General features: G+C 36.1%; 1 protein-coding gene across 5 annotated transcripts in view; it reads right to left on the minus strand.

Annotated features, from left to right (window-relative positions):
• Positions 1-17,510, minus strand: part of CDH18 (cadherin 18) — a 1,139,369-nt gene that overhangs the window by 380,938 nt on the left and 740,921 nt on the right. For all 5 annotated transcript variants that reach the window (XM_058307287.2, XM_058307289.1, XM_058307283.2 and 2 more), the window contains one exon: positions 14,471-14,953. In XM_058307287.2, the coding sequence (XP_058163270.1) occupies positions 14,471-14,698 (228 nt within the window). In that variant the 5' untranslated portion in view covers positions 14,699-14,953. The remainder of the gene's footprint in view (positions 1-14,470; positions 14,954-17,510) is intronic.

Below are 17,510 nucleotides of genomic sequence, written 5' to 3' on the forward strand. Positions count from 1 at the left end.
CATGAATAAAACATGGCATTCCTAACAATTAATCCTTTTTTACTGAATTGCAATGCTCTTTAAAAGAAGTGTCTAAGGCCTCTTTCAGTCAGAAACAGAGTGATCATCCCAAAATTCTCAAGATTGAAGAATGAATAAACATAAAGGCAAATATAACTATGGACTAAAGTAGAGTTATTATTATTCTAGCAATGGAAGAACTTGTATCAATGATATAAAGGCAGTGGCCACCAGAGGTTCTGAAGGGAGGGAGAGGGAAGACTAGGTGTAACATGGGGGCATTTTTGTGATATTGAAATTGTCCTGTATTACACTGCAATGATGGATACAAGCCACTATACATTTTGTCAAAACTTAAATTTGCATGGGGCAAAGTGCAAACCATAATGTAAACTATTGAAAATCATTAGTTGCAATGCTTCAATATGTGTTTTTCAATTATACCAAATGTACCACGCTAATGAAAGATGCCGTAAATGAGGAAAATTGTGGGAGGGAAGGGGGTGTGGGATGTGGGAACCCCCTATATTTTTTAATGGAATTAAAGAAAAATTTTAAGACACTTTTGATTACTACGTTACATAAAATATATAACGGATTCCCAGATGCCCCCTGCCCTTCCCCTCCCACACTTTCCCACATTACCAACATCCTTCATTACTGTGGTACATTTGTTATAATTGATGAATACATACTGAAGCATTGCTACTAACCATGGACTCAGTTTCCCTTACAGTTTACACTCTATCTCACACAATTGTGTAGGCCATGGCAAAATACACAATGGACTTTATCTGTCACAGCAATGTCATGCAGGACAACTCAAATGTCCCCAAAATGCCCCCATGTTACACCTATTCTTCCCTCTCCCATTCCTCAGAACCTCTGGTGGCCACTGCATTTATATCAATGATAAACATTCTTCCATTGTTAGAATAGTAATAAATTTATAGTAGAATATTACATCTACTTTAGCTCAATGTTCATTCTCCAATCTAGAGGAGATTGGGATGGTCATGCCCATTTTGCTTTGAATTGAGAGGGAGCTTAGATCCCTTGCAGCAGTAGATGGGACTGTCTTTCTTGTAGATGCAGACATTCTATTCCTTGGGATGGGCATTGTCCATCATCATCTCCTTGTTAGATATCCTAGATGAGTTCATTAAACTGGAGGGTAGGTCTGTAACTCTGCTGAAATCTAAGAGTCAACTGGCACATGGACAGACCAAAGATTTAAGTTTCTGGGATACATATTTAACAAATATAGTGCTAACATAGGTTCAAATAAATGGGGCAGAAGAGCCATGTGTAGAGAACCTATAAATGAGTCTAACTCTGTTACACTGGGAAGCATAAATTCCAAAATAAAGTTCTATATCAGGTGCCAAATTCCTGAGATTTCTGCCCTGCTTATAGTTTGTGAACATCTCTAGAGCTCTTAGGAGCCCAGCTATTTGAGGCACTGTTTGCTTTGGCAGTCAATGAGCTCCTGCTGAGAATCGCTTAACTGTAACCTCTGGAATGACCTCCAGACTCAGTCAGAAATTTTCCCTTTTTGGTCAAGGTCTTCTTCCTGATGCATTGCTACTTGGTGCTGGATAATCATCCCTAGTTGTGTAAGGGAGGCTCATCCCAGGGAGCCATGTCCCATGCTGTGGAGAAGGTAGTGAGTTTGGCTTGGAAAGAGGCCACATTTGAGCAACAAGGAGGCTTTTAGGAGGCAGCTATTAGGCAGCATATAATACTAATTTAAATTTCAGTTTCACAAGGAAGGGTTCGTAAGCACAATCCTCAATATAAATGGCCTGGCATAATGGTCTGTGTTCCTCCACTAGGCACTGCCCTTGCACTCAGGGATATATCCCTTATATTTGTGATGCACAATTTAGGTAATCTAAAACTTATCTTAAAAAAACAAAAAAAAAAGAATTGATGCACACACACACAAAAGTTTACAACTTGATTTTTTTCAAAAAAGTTAATAAACTGCAAGCATCTGTTAACAAAGATCTTAAATAATTGTCAAAAAGGAAGGCACTTGAAGAATTTGCTAATAAAAAAGAAATATCCATATCCCAAAAACATGAAAATATGACCAATGTCCTTCAAATTAAAAGAAATGCAAAAAATATACTGAAATACAATTTTACACCTGTCATACTGACAAAATTCCAACTTTTACAGCATAATCAATTAGCATGGCTGTGGAGCAATAGTCGCTATCATGCATTGGTGTGAGAAGTGAAAAATCATACTTATTCAGGGGGATCTAGTGTTATCTACCAAAATTAAAGATTTATGTATCTTTAATCAGATTCTTATTCTGGAAATCTCTCTCACAGATATGCCATATGTGGTGAAATGGTGTGTGTACAAGTTTATTCATTGCATCAATGCATGTAATAACAACTACTGCAAAGCAACAACAATAAACCAAGAGCCCAATAATAACTTTGCTAAGTGAAATATTGGGTGCATCTTTGCACAAATTGTTAGAATCAACATTTCATAACTCTGGAAATTAAACAAAGACTTGCAGCAATTCAAGGAATATTTAAGAAAACACTAAATCTGGTAAGAATAGTGAGCTTTGATGCATTTAAAATTACCTGACTTGGAGCTCTATCAGGCTAAAATTCTTCCTAAAGGTACATTTGCCAAAAACAAACACAGGGGGGGCAATAGTTTAAATTCCCAGCTGCCTGAAGCAGTTGGCAACAATTAATGAAAACAATATGAAAAACAAAATCTTAAAAGGAAAATCTGGATGATAAAGTGCCCATAGAAATTTTGAAAACTCCAATGTATTCCCAGGAATCTATACACCATTGGCTCAGGTAGGGCTGTTCCCATGCCCAAGGTTGTACTTATGCCCAGAAATACCTAAGAAACCCCTAAACTTCAACCTCTGGGTAAACTTAGATTTGCACACAAACAGAGTTGTCAACTATTGGCCAAATACAGAAGGCATTCTCCAATATCTGCACAGAGTCTCTTGGAAAAGGCTGGGGGACTTACTGATTTCAGACTGTTCAGAAAATCTCTATCAAATCAGCTGATCATTAAGCTGACTGAACAGAGACTTCAGTGGCCATACATGACAAGGAAGATAAACTTGAAAATATTATTTAGGAAAAGGTCAATACAAGCAACCAGTACTAAAAAAAAAAAAAAACAGAAATAGTAACAATCCCTGGTATAGTAGTCAGTCAAAGGGGAGCTCATGCGAACTACCAGAAATCTGTTGGCTTTTATAAAGGTTATTTATTTGGGGTAGAAGCTTACAGTTACCAGGCCCTAAAGAATCCATTTCAAAGTAACATAAGAGGTACTTTCTCACCCAAAGTCTGTTGACACAAGTTGATTCAAGATGACTGTTGGTCTCTGCAAGGGTAAGCCTTCCTCTTCTTCTGAAGGATCCGTGGTCCCAGCTCCTTCAATTCTCAGCTGTAAGTTAGCCTAATGCTTGTCTCTCTTCGCAGGATTCATTTCTTTCTGGGCTTTCTCAGCTCTTCAAACTTTGATCTCTCCAGCTGCAAACTATCAGACAATTGGCTTGGCTCTCTCCCCAGGGCTCCAATGTCCAAAACTAAATTCTCTGTGTTCTCCTGCTCTGTGTGTTTACTACTGTGTGACAGTCTGTTTTATCCCCACAAAGGGAGTGGGGACTCAACCCTGTTTCCCCTAATGATGTGGTCAAATAAAGCCTTAATTTGATTTAATAAAGTAAAAGTGAAACCTCTGAATCTACTATAATCTCATATGCCTATAGGAACAGACCAGTTTACAAACACAATCCAATATCTATTTTTGGAACTCATAAACAATATTAAACTGCTACCCCTGGCAAGGGAGAATCTGATTTCCAGAATTGCCACTTATATCATTTAAAATACCCAGCCTCCAACAAAAAATTATGAGCCATACAAAGAAACAGGAAAATATTCCTCATATTGATTGTAATTAATAGGAACTGTCCCTAAGGAAATTCAGATTTTAGAATTACTATACAAACAATTTAAAATGGCTACTTTAAGTTTTCTCTAAGGTCTAAAGGAAATCAAACTAAATCACTAAAGGAAAATATGAGAATAATGCCTTATCAAATACGAAATATCAGCAAAGAGAAATTATACAAAAGAATCAAATTCAAAATCTGGAGTTGAAATGTACAGTAACTAAAATGAAAAAAAAAAATCACCAGAAGGACTCAAGAGCAGATTTGAGTAAGAAATGGTGACCTTGGATATGAATAAGAAATAGTTGGGAAACGGACTTGGCCCAGTGGTTAGGGCGTCCGTCCACCACATGGGAGGTTTGCAGTTCAAACCCCGGGCCTCCTTGACCCGTGTGGAGCTGGCCCAAGCGCAGTGCTGATGCACGCAAGGAGTGCCCTGCCACGCAGGGGTGTCCCCACTTAAGGGAGCCCCACGCACAAGGAGCGCGCCCCGTAAGGAGAGCCTTCCAGCGCGAAAGAAAGTGCAGTCAGGAATGGCGCTGCCCACACTTTCCACCGCTGAGCCGCTGAAGACAATAGAAGCGGACAAAGAAACAAGATGCAGCAAATAGACACAGAGAACAGACAACCAGGGAGAGGGGGAATTAAATAAATAAATAAAAATAAATCTTTAAAAAAAATAAAATAAAATAAAAAATAAAAGAAATAGTGACCTTGAAAATAGGTCCATTGAGATTATCCAGGCTGAAATAAAAAGTTAAAATTATAAATAAAAATAAAGAGTCTTTGAGGACCATGGGACAGCATTTAGCATACTAATATGTTCATACTGGGAGACCCAAAAGAACAGAAGAGAAAGAAAATGACAGAAAGAGTATTTTGAGAACTAATGGTTGAAAAGTAGATGGTAAACATGAATCTACATATTCAAGAAGCTCACTGAATTCCAAGTAGGATTAACAAACATCTAGACACATCATAATCAAATTGTTGAGAATCAGAGACCAAGGCAGAATCTTGAAAGGAGTAAGAGAGAGGTATCACATCATTTTCAAGGGATCTTTAATTAGGCTAAAGATATTTTTGATTAGAAACCATGGAGGACAGAAAGTAGTGAGGTAACATATTCAGAGTGCTGGAAGGAAAAAATGCCAACTAACAATACTATATCTGCAAAGCTAGTCTTCAAAAGTATAGGAGACACTTTCCCAGATTAGAGACTAAGGAGAGAATTTGTTACTAGCAGACTAGATCTATAAGAAGTACTAAACTACTCCTTTTAGTGTTTAGCCTTGGGGCTAAAATGAAAGTCATTAGACAGTAATTCAAATTCACTTGAAGAAACAAAGAGTAACAGTAAAGAACACTACATATATAAATAAAAAAAGTTATCTAAGGTACATCCATAAAATGGAATTCTATATGGCTTCAATAAAGAATTAGCAAGTTTACAAAGTGCTGATACAGAAAATGCCAAAACAGTGTGTAAACTGGTGTATATAACAGTTTAATACTTGTGTATGAAAGGAGAATGAGTATATTTATAATTTTTCATAATTTAATAAAGAAGCATATATATTACATATATATTCAACAAAGTGGTTTCTCAGAGGTAATATTGGAGAAAAGGAAGAAAAGAGCAGGGTGGTAATGAGATCCCTCAGTTAAAATGATATCTTTCTATACCATTTTTATCTTGTATTATACAAATAAATTAAGTATTTGAAACAAACCAAAAAATTAAGAACTGAAATCAGGTTGTTAAGCAAAGTGATGCAGAACACAGAAAGCATGGATTTTTAAGTTGAAAATATGGGAGATAATGCACATACCTGTGCACTTATGAGAGAAGTCATTTTCTATGGAAGAGAGTGGGTACAATTACACAATTATTTCTTCAATTTAGACAAGAGGGGATATGATCCACTTCATATTGGTGGTGTGATTGATCTCATTAGTTCAACCATTTTAACAGGTGTTGTATTAGTCAGCCAAAGGGATGCTGATGCAAAGTACCAGAAATCTGTTGGTTTCTTATAAAGGGTAAAAGCTTAAATTTACAAGGCCCTAAAGGGTCCAACTCAAAGTATCATAAGAGGTACTTCCTCACCCAAAGTCTGTTGCCATGTGTTGAAGCAAGATGGCGGGTGATGTCTTCAAGAGTTCATCCTTTTCCTTTCCTCTTACAGATCCATGGTCCCAGCTTCTTCCATTGTCAACTGTGGGCTGGCATAAGGCTCATCTCTCTTCCTCTGGTGCTCATTTCCCACCATGGAATTGGGTCTTAACCCTGCATGCCTTAATAACATGGTCATATCAAAGCCCTAACCTTGATTTAATAAAGCAAAAGTGAAACTTCTGAATTTAATACAAGCAGAGGGGTATCACTCCCAGAGGAAGAGACCAGTTTACAAGCATAATCAATGTCTCATTTTGGAATTAATAAATAATATCAAACTGCCACAGGCGTGAAGGCAAATTTTATTGACAAAGGTAGAATTAGGTTGAGAGGTTTGTCAAGGTAATGATCAATTAGTTCTCTTCTTGAATTTATATTTTTACAGTGAAGTAAATGGTATAATAAGTAAAATAAGGAACAGGATATTGGAGATTTAAGGAGAGGTGAGAAGGTGCTAAAGTCATGACATGGTATAGTGGTTTGCAGCAGTATGTACCCCAGGAAAACATTTTATTAAATATTATCCTTTCCTTTGAGTGTGTGCCCTTGTAAATAGGCTCTTTTAATGAGGTTACCTTAGTTAAAATGATGTGTCCCATCTCAATCAGGATGGATATTAATCCTATTACATAATTCTTTTATAAGTAGATTAAAATTCAGACACAGAGAAAAAGCCACAAAGCAAGCAGTCAGACACTGAAATCAATGGAATCTGGAAGAGAAGGGTATGACCAAGAGATATAGACAGGTGCCTTACCATGTGCTTTGCCATGTGAAAAAACTATGGACCAAGGATATCCAGCAGCCAGCCCCAGAATAACACAATCTTCAAGGGTAAAGTATCACACTGATGACACCTAGATTTAGACTTTATGTTAGCCTCAAAAGCATAAGCTAATAAATTCCCCATGTTTAAGCCAATACATTTTATGGTATTTGCCTGAGATGCCTAGGAAACTAAAACACATGACATGTGAGATTGAAGGGCCCATGATTTAAAAGAAAAATTAAAATTAAAATGGGCTATTTGGGAAAGGATGGGCCTAATGATGTTTACAGTCATGAGTTTAAAATGAGCTTAGTCAGCATATTTGTGTTTTCTTTTCTAGCTGTGTTTCTTTGCTCAAAATGCAGGAATGGCAACTTCAAAGATTTTGTTTGAAAAAAAATAGAAGATTGGGTTTTGCTTTGACTGGGCAACAGAAAGTTTACAGTACACTATAGTTGAGGCTTTTTCACATAATGGAAATAATTATGACGAGACTACTGGAGTAAACAGTCAAGATGCAGGGTAGGAAAAGACTGCTTGAAGACAAGAAAAGAGATGCCAGAGTTTTTATATATTATTTATGTTGGTGTTTAAGTAATTAATAATTATTTGGAAAGGATCAAACACCAAAATTTGTGAGCTAAAGTCTTCAGTGAATAGATTGTGATCAGGATTTCCATAGGTAATTTGTACAAAGTTGGCTATTAGGTGGTAAATTCTAAGACCAGCTCATCAGAGAAATGTGGGATTTTGAAGGAGGAATAAAGATTTGTAGATGGCAACTTGGAGCAAGGAAGATGCTACTGGAGTTGGTATAGACAAAAAGACCCAATAATAAATATTGGGTAAATAAATTATTCTACATCCATATCATGGCATATTATATGGCTTTATAAAAGAACAAGCAAACTCATTATGCTTTGATATAGAAAAATGAGGGACTAGTGTTCAAACTAGTTATAAACTAGTTATATACCAGGCTAATATTTGTATAGAAAAGGGAACAGGAAACAATAAATATTTGTATTTCCTTATCATTGAATAAAGAATCAGGGAAAATTATACAGAGAAGATTCAAGTTTGAGAAGAATGTAATAGTATAAATAGTAAATAATGTTCACTTAGAAAATATCAGGAGGTAAAAAAAAATAGGATACTGACTGTATATGAGAAATAAAGGGGAAGGATAAAAAAATGGAGCCTATATCTCTAGTTTAAGTGACAGGATAGTGAGACTATGGACTAGGGTAGACTACATAGGAGTGATAACGTTATGGATGGAAATATGGAGTCCAGTTTTGCATATATACAGTTAAATATATATGTGGCCCATTTAAATGAACCTATATACTTGACATATGATAAAGGTATAAAAGGAGTAAACAGAAAAATTCTTAACTGTATATATTTTTGTGAGGTTATGTACCTAAATGTGGTAGAGGTTTGGAATTAATTACTCAAGGGAGGTATGTGATGAGAATAAGACTAAGAACCAAACAACAGGTACACTAACATTCAAGGTGAAGTTGAAAAGAAGGAACCTGATGAGAAGAAATTGCTATTATGATAGAAGGAGATCCCATAAAAGCATGCCATGTAATCCAAGAGTGGGGACAGTTACAAAGAAATAGTCAGTCATTTAAAATCCTAAAATAACAGAAGAATTTAGATAAAGCCAATAGGATTTGGCACTGGGTTGTGATGGGTGACCTTACCAAAGGAAGTAGGGAGCCAGATTACTTTGAGATGATTATGTGGGAGATGCTAAATGGAGATTTAGCTGATTACACTTCCAGAAGTGTTCATGAAAACTACAGAACACAATAAATAATAGGGCAAGTAGAAGGAAACTCAAGGTCAAAAGTGTATTCTTTTGGTAAAAGAATAGATGAACTTGAGTTAGGTTAGGAGATATAATCAGCAAGGAATTAAACTCTTAAATGGGATGGTAGTGTCAAAATTTGGAAGACAGATTATCTTGGATTGAAAGAAGAATTCCTATTTCTGTGAAAGGAGAAAAATAAAAATGAGCACATATGTAGAAATATGTAGGTGCACTTTTATGTGTGTATATACTTGTTTATGTATGTAATGAATGTGTAGCTGTTTGAATATGAGGAGAAATAGAGGTGGGAGGTGAGAAGTTTTGAGAGAGAATTTAACTCTAATCATTAAAATTGGGTTTATAAAGTAAAAAATAAGGTCAGTGTATTAACCAAAGGGGTGCTGATGCAAAATACCAGAAATCTGTTGGCTTTTATAAAGGGTATTTATTTCAGGTAGAAGCTTACAGTTACCAGGCCATAAAGTGTAAGTTACTTCCCTCACCAAGTATTTTGCCACGTGTTGGAGCAAGATGGCTGCCAATATCTGCCAGGGTTCAGGTTTCCTCTTCTTCTTCAGATGCCATAGTCCCAGCTTCTTCCAATAACAGCTGTAAGTTGGGATAAGTATCATCTCTCTCCCAGGGCTCATTTCTCTCTGGGCTTAGCTGGTCTGCTCTTTCCACAAGGCCAACTGTAAACTATCAGGTGAATGGCTCCTCTCCCTTCCTGGGGCCTCTGCTGTGTCTATGGAGTTGTCTCTCTTTCCTCACATATCTGATTCTCTGTGTATGTACTTCCCAGGGCTTATAGCATTAAAACTCCAGCATCCAAAACTCCACTGTCCGCTCTGCCTTGTTTTCTCTGTGAGTCCCTGCCCACCAAGAGGGTGGAGACTCCCTCCTGCTGTGGCCCAATCAAAGCCCTAGACATAATTTAATCAAGTAAAAGTGAAACTCAATACAATCTCAGGGTATCACTAGCCCAGAGGAACAGACTAGTTTACAAACATAATCAGTATTCTTTTTGGAATTCATCAGTAATATCAAAATGCTGCAGTCGTTGAGGGAGAGAAATTTTTGTTTCAAAAATTTCAGATAGTTATCGCAATCATTAACACAGCTACAGGTGTTTAGACTTTATTAAAAAATTCCTGTGAATTATATTGAAACATTTCAATAGGAACTGTGATCTTTGCTGAGGGCATAATGATTAAATAGGCCCAGAACTTGCTTTTAAGGCATTCACAGTATGGCATAAGAGGTAGACATCTGAACTGGAGACCTGAGAATATTTTCTGTAAATGGCCAGATAGTAAACATTTCAGACTTTGTAAGCCTTGCCATTACCATTGCAATTACATTCTGCCACTGGAACTACAGACAATAAGTAATTGAGTGAGTATGGCTGTGTTCCAATAAAACATTATTTAAAGATATCGAAATTTTGATTTCATATCATTTCCATGTATCACAAAATATTCTTCTTTTCCCCTCAACAATTTAAAAGTTAAAAAAATAAAGGTAAATGTTTTTAATTTGAAGGCTATGCAAAACCCAGTGGCAGGCTGGATTTGGCCCATAGGCCACTAATCTAAACCATAAACCGAAACCTAAAATAAATGTATTTCAGTAAGTAATGGAAATGCCAAAAAGTATTTCTCAGTTTCATGTGTAAGGAAACAAAGATGTAGGGAATTAAAGAGTATTATTAACTGTAATGCAGAGAGTAAGCTGGGAAGCTCTGACTGAAATCCAACTCCTTACTCACAAATCATTATTGTCTCTGAAGATAATGAGCCTAATTAACAACACATATATGACATGCAACTGAGGATTTGTGTGACATCTTAAGTAAAATTATATTATTGATTATATTGGGATTCTTTCAGCCTTGTTCAATTTTTGAAAAAAATGAATAGACTAGCAGTCTATACTAGTATTCATGTGATTTTTGAGAGGGAACAAATTTCTTTTAAAAGCACAATGACTGGGGGGCAGAAGTAGTTCAAATGGTTGAGTGCCTATTTCTCATGTACAAGGTCCCAGGTTCATTTTCCAGTATCTCCTAAAACCAAAACAAACAAACAAACCTCGAAAAAAACAACTCTGGGAAGCAGACTTGGCCCAGTGGATAGGGCGTCGGCCTACCACATGGGAGGTCCGCGGTTCAAACCCCGGGCCTCCTTGACCCATGTGGAGCTGGCCCATGGGTAGTGCTGATGTGCACAAGGAGTGCTGTGCCACGCAGGTGTGTCCCCCGCGTAGGGGAGCCCCACGTGCAAGGAGTGTACCCTGTAAGGAGAGCCGCCCAGTGCTAAAGAAGATGCAGCCTGCCCAAGAATGGCGCTGCACACACGGAGAGCTGACACAGCAAGATGACGCAACAAATAGAAAAACAGATTCCCAGTGCTGCTGCTAAGGATAGAAGCAGTCACAGAAGAACACACAGCGAATGGACACAGAGAGTAGACAACTGGAGGCGAAGGGGAGAGAAAAAATAAAAGAAAAAAAAAATAACTCTCACTGGAGAGTGGATGTAGCAATGACCAAATCAATGACATGTCTTCTCCCTATTATAGTTTGGATTTTGACTTATCTTGGGTTCCCACATTCTGGAAAAAAAATTGTGGATTATCAATTTTATGTGTGTGTGTATGTGCAGGTATATATATATATATATTTTTTTGTCATTAAAAATGACCCTACAATCACAGCTTAAGTCACATACATATATCTTATTAGTGAACAACATATATTGACCAATGTCAACAAAATAAATTCTTTCATAATAAATCCAATCATTTTCTAAGGAAAAGTTAAGAAAAATCTCAAAAGAAATTTAAGAAAAGTTAGCAGGTATCGGAATATGCAGGCTTGGGAAGCAGATTTGGCTCAACTGACAGAGCGTCTGCCTATCACATGGGAGGCCCGTCCAGGGTTCAAACCCAGGGCCTCCTGACCCATGTAATGAGCTGGCCCATGTGCAGTGCTGATGTGTGCAAGGAGTACCGTGCCATGCAGGGGTATCTCCCATGTAGGGGAACCCCACGTGCAAGGAGTGCTGCCCTGTATGGAGAGCTGCCCTGAGCAAAAAATGCACAGCCTGCCCAGGAGTGATGCCGCACACATGGAAAGTTGATGCAGCAAGGTGACGTAACAAAAAGAGACACAGATTCCAGTGCCGCTGACAAGAATGCAAGTGGACACAGAAGAACACACAGTGAATGGACACAGAGAACAGACAATGGGGGGAGGGGGAGAGAAATAAATAAAAATAAATCTTTTTAAAAAAGTATATATATATATATACACACACACACACATATATATATGCAGGCTTGAGCATTTATCAGAATTCTAGTAAGTGTTTCATAATGTAAAATATAACTGTGACATAGAAAACTGGATTCCAGATCTCAAGGATAATTTGAAACTAACAAATAATTCATCTATAAAGAATATTATCTTAATATCAGAACTGCATTGTGTGCTTATATTGCTTCCATTGACTGAACTCCTTCTGGCATTTCTTTGGCAGAAAGGAATAGAGGGAATAATTACCTTCTTTTTTGGGGGGTATCCCATCTCATGTCCATAGTAATTGTAATGTTCCTATCTTTTACTCAGAAGTGCTGTGAAAATATGTGGCTGGTTCAATGGAAATATATGTGTGTGTGAGACGTAAATTCATTTTTTAAACAAATTAAAAAAATGGCAGAGGAAGCACATGGATATTGTTGAGATTTTTTATGTATATAAGTGCGTATGCATGCATTTGTGGGGGTGGTAGTAATAATTGGAGTGGGAAAATAAGAAGAAATATACATAATAAAACATTTTAAATAATAAAACAACTTTTCTTTTGGTTTACACACAAAGAAGACACTTTTTTCTGTTCCTGTTTTCCTCTCCTTTCAAACACTGCAAAACACTAAAGACACAGGATTTTGAAATTCATAACCAAAACAATTTTCTTGTAATTCAATACTCTATGTTTTGATTTTGGCTTCCCCCCCACCCCCATTTACTTCATGGAGTACTTTGTAGGGATAAAAAGCATTCAGTGAAGATGAATCTTTTCTTCTCATTTTAATATGCACAGAAGAAAAGGAAAACAGAATTGTTTCAGATATTGTTTCCAAATCCCAACACCACAGTTCCTGCCTTGTATGGAAGATGCAGCTGCAGCCCAGTCCTTGCTGGATGACCGGTAGAACAGATGCTTTGTGATACTGCACTGCCTACACATCGGGGAAGCTCCATGGCTTGGATGGAGTACTATATTTTAGTATTAACAGTGCTCAAATGGAAATTGATTGTCAAACAATGAGTTGGAAGCCACTGAACCTGCAGTCATGGAGATTCTTGTGTTATACTTGTTCTTTCTACCAAAAAGTACTGAGTGTACTTACTGAGTCTAATTTCCCATCTATTTAATGATAGGTGATAATGGGCATAATTTAATGTGACTGTTTTTAAAAATCAGTAATTCATCAAAAGGAGGTCTCTCCTCTCCACTTTCCATTGTATCCTCTAAACTAGAGCCTAAATGACTCATGCTTAAGCTCTTCTGTATTACTTAAAAAAATAAAAATGCTAAGTGCACAAATTCCTAAAGTTTTGGTAAGCCATTATTGCCGTGTCTGTATTTTTGCAGGAAAAGAATTTTGTCTGAAATTACTTACTTTGTTAACTTCCCACTTTGGGGACTTAAAAAAACAAAAAACTAAACTAAAAAAAAAAAAAACTCGTAAAAATCCACTGCTAAGTTAAATCAGTGTGGTAGACTGAATTATGTACTCTATTTTAAAAAAATAAAGTTCTGAAACTTAATCCATTCCTGTGGGTGTAGATCCACTGTAAATAAGATCTTTAGAATATATTTTGTGAAGATATGGTCCGGGTGAATTAGACTGAGCTTTAATCCTGTTTCCTGGAGTCCTTTGTAAGCAGAATGGAAGCTGGAAGTCAATGGAACTGGGAAAAGAAAGAAGATGCTATCATGTGCATTGCCACATGACAAAAAAAGCCAAGTGTCCTCAACAGCAGCCAGCCCCAGAATGGCACAGGCTTCGGGGAGAAAAGAAAACTTTCCTTCTTCTTCACTGACTTCTGCTTTTGGACTTCTTCTAGCCTTAAAGCCATGAGTCGATAAATTCCCATTATTTAAGCCAACCCACTTTATGGTATTTGTCTTAGCGGATGGGAAACTAGGATAGTAAATATTTAAAATATATCAGCATTTTTACTGAAAGTAATTTTGGGGAGCTAAAATATCCATGTGCTTTTCAAGTCTGAATTAACAATTAAAAGAAATATATCAAATATCATAACAGAGTATCTTCCTTAAGCTTCAGATGTATTAATAATAAATAAAAATATATGTAAATAGCAACATTCCAGTAAGGAATGTTGTGAATTCCAGTATACCTTCATGGCAAGAATAGCATAACGATTAAGTTGTGGTTTAATGAAGTCTTTTCTCTTTTACACAAGAGAAAGTATATTATGTGGTAAAGAAAACTCTACCTAATATAGGACCAATACTTAGAGAGAATATGATATGATTGAAAATATCCATTTTTGTAGTCATTATTTTGAACTGTCTAGGACAAATATTAGTTTTCTATTGCACAATTCAATTCCATGCTAAGTCTCTTCATATTGAATTCTAACTCCACCCTCATCATGCCCCACAATTCCCCAGAAGAAAAAATAAACTAACAAACATAAACTTACTTTTCCAACATATTGTGGATCTGGTCCCATATGTTCTTCTAAAACAAAGAACTGATTCCATACCCATCCCCTTTTGGGACGATGGTGGACTTCGGTTTCACCTTCGATGTGTTTGGTTTGGTTTCTGGTCACCTTGATGGAGCTGTGGTGAGCAGTTCCATAACACCTCTGCACAAAACAGAGACACACTAGGACTGGACAGATGCAAGATGTACTCGTAATTTTCATTGTAAGATCACGTTCCAGTTCACAAATTTCTTTCTTTTCTTTGACAGCTACAAATGCTTAGTGAGCATTCAAGAAAGAAGCCAAAGCATCTTTTGGAAGGACAGTCTGAAGCAAACTACTTGGCATGTCCATGATTTAACTGCCCATCAGGGAAAGGTCAGACTACATTTACATCCTGAAACACTTGGAGAATTAAAGCTGTAGTTGTCTGATCCAAGTCTTCACAGTAGGTAAACACAGGCAACCATTTTCTACCTAATGGAAAAAGAGAAAATTACATGTTACGAAACGTGGTAATTTTCACTATTTGTTCTGAATGCAAATTATACTACTTTTCAGTGTGATGTTGATTGGCAAAGAGTATATGAAGGTTCCTTTGGAAATAGGCACACATGCACAGGCATAAACACTTATGCACACGACTGTGGGCATTTTTAGATGGACATTCCTGTTCATACTGCCAATTCTCAGTTAAATAAATATCCTTTGAAACAACAGGAATACCAGCTGAAGGGAGTGTCAGGCGTTTGGAAATAGACCAGGAATATGTGCTCATGGGTGACTGTCATGGGATCTCTCAGGCTATGCCATCTATTAAAAGATTACATTCTAAATGTAACTTTGTGTTTCTTTTTGCATTTATTTTTGTTTCTGCTGGGTATAATAAAATCCACTGTACAAACTACACAGAGGATATCTACTGTATGCCAATTACTGAACTTCAACAAAATACCCTTAGGACTGAGATATTGTCACGGGCCATCACAGCAATCAAGCAGGCATTAAAATGCTCAGTATATAAAATAGAAGATTAAAAAAAAAAGAAAAAAAATGGGAAAAGAAGAGACTGGCTGCATAAAACGTTTGCAACTCAGCAGTTCTCCAAGCTTGTGGACAGGCTGGCCCAGTGAGAATGCCAAATTGCTGAATCATTGCTTGCATGGCTTTCAATTGACTCTGCCAATAATACTTTACAGTGGGACTTAACATATAGGCAAGGCAGATTTGCAAGACTGGAAATGACACTACAAGATTTGACTTATAGAATACGTAATACTAGCAGCATGGTTGAAGAAAGATTTGAGGAAGAAAAGAATGGTGGCAAAAAGTGACGGGAAACGACTTTGTTTTTTCAAATAAGAGCTGCTAAAGATTTAGACTTAGGTTTAAGTGCACCTGAGCAGCAAAGTAAAACTGAAGAAACATTTCTGGAAGAAAAATGAGAGGGTTTGTGAAGGTCAAGGATGATTCTGAAATTATTAGTTTACTTAAAGTACATAAAAGTGTGTCATAATTTGTGCTATAATTTCTGTGTATGTGTGTGAATGTGTGTTTTGAAAATTTACATTGGTTCAATAATATGACTATTTCACCTAATAAAAATTACTAGATGATTCACTTTCTCAAACCATAAAATTCACCCCAGTATATCAGAAAAAACTAAAAATACAGATCTGAATGAATATTTCCATGTTGTTATGAAGTCGTTGGCATGACAATGAAGCAGAACTGAAAAACTGGTTATAAAAAATCAGTCATAGCATGATCCTTTCACACATTTGAGAAAAATATATAGAGTTAGGGATGAAAAAATCACATGAGGCTACAGAACAGGATGCTTTTCTCTAACAATAACTTTCCCCATAATTTAGGGATAATAAGAATATTTATTTTACTGGTAATATCTTTTTAATATTTTATGAAAAAAAGATACACTTTTCATTAATTTAAAATGACTCAAAAACTCTCTTAAAAAGAGCAATGTTTTGCTGGGTACAACATTCCCAGAACACTGGAAAGAGTGTCAGAAAACATAAAACAGGTTTTAATCTATTTTTTTTTTGAGAATTAAGTTACAGTATGAATTTACATGAGTCATTTAATTTCTTCAAGTCTTAATGTTCTCATTTACTAAAAAGTGGGTCTGGCATTGCTACTTTTAATATCATTTCCAAGCTATCTAATAAATTATTTGAATGCTTTCATCTTAAAATTGTTTTAATTTCCAAAAGAGTCTCAATTTTCAAGTCCTGAATTTTTAATAAAAGAAACTTTTGTCTTTCTTCTTAGAAGCCAAGTTGGTGAATATATTGAAAGTGTTATCTTAATACTTTCACACCATTTGGTGTGATTTTTCAAATGAAGTTAACATCTTTGCCCTTTATGTTAAGTCTTTATGCTAAGTTATTTAACAAAGCATAAATTATGAGTAGAAGGTGAAGAAAGTAGTTTTTGTAATGTTTTGCAGATATGTAGAAGAACTATTTCTTTACAGTAATGATCTTGTGTGACTGCCCAAAACTATATAAATACATTTTGGTCCAAAAATGCATTATATGTTTATAACTATTTTTGACCATTATGAAAAGTGATAAATGTGTCTCTATAGAATTAAAGAGCAAATTTAAGTATTTCTACTGTGTTTTGAATATAATTTAATTTACTGTATGAGAGGAGAGAACTGCAACTATAATTTCGGTCTCTATTTCATGAAATTGCTGAATAGACAAGAAAAAATTATAAATAATTACAAAGAAACCACTGGTTGATATTAAGACACAAGAAAACACAAGAACACATTGTAGATTTTCTTTTTCTTTTTTAGTAAGTAGTATCCAAACACTCTTCCTGCTTTCATGGGACCCTCCAATGTGTGAATTCTGATGAAAAGATTCCTGACATTCAACATGAACACTTAGAGACCAGACACTTTCTTTTAGTTACATCATGTGTCGATGACTTATACATGAAAATCATATGCTATAATACATTGAAGCAAATGATGAACAGATGGGTGGACAGGTGAGAAATT

Source organism: Dasypus novemcinctus, chromosome 2 (assembly GCF_030445035.2).
Source record: "Dasypus novemcinctus isolate mDasNov1 chromosome 2, mDasNov1.1.hap2, whole genome shotgun sequence".
Taxonomy (NCBI): Eukaryota; Metazoa; Chordata; class Mammalia; order Cingulata; family Dasypodidae; genus Dasypus; species Dasypus novemcinctus.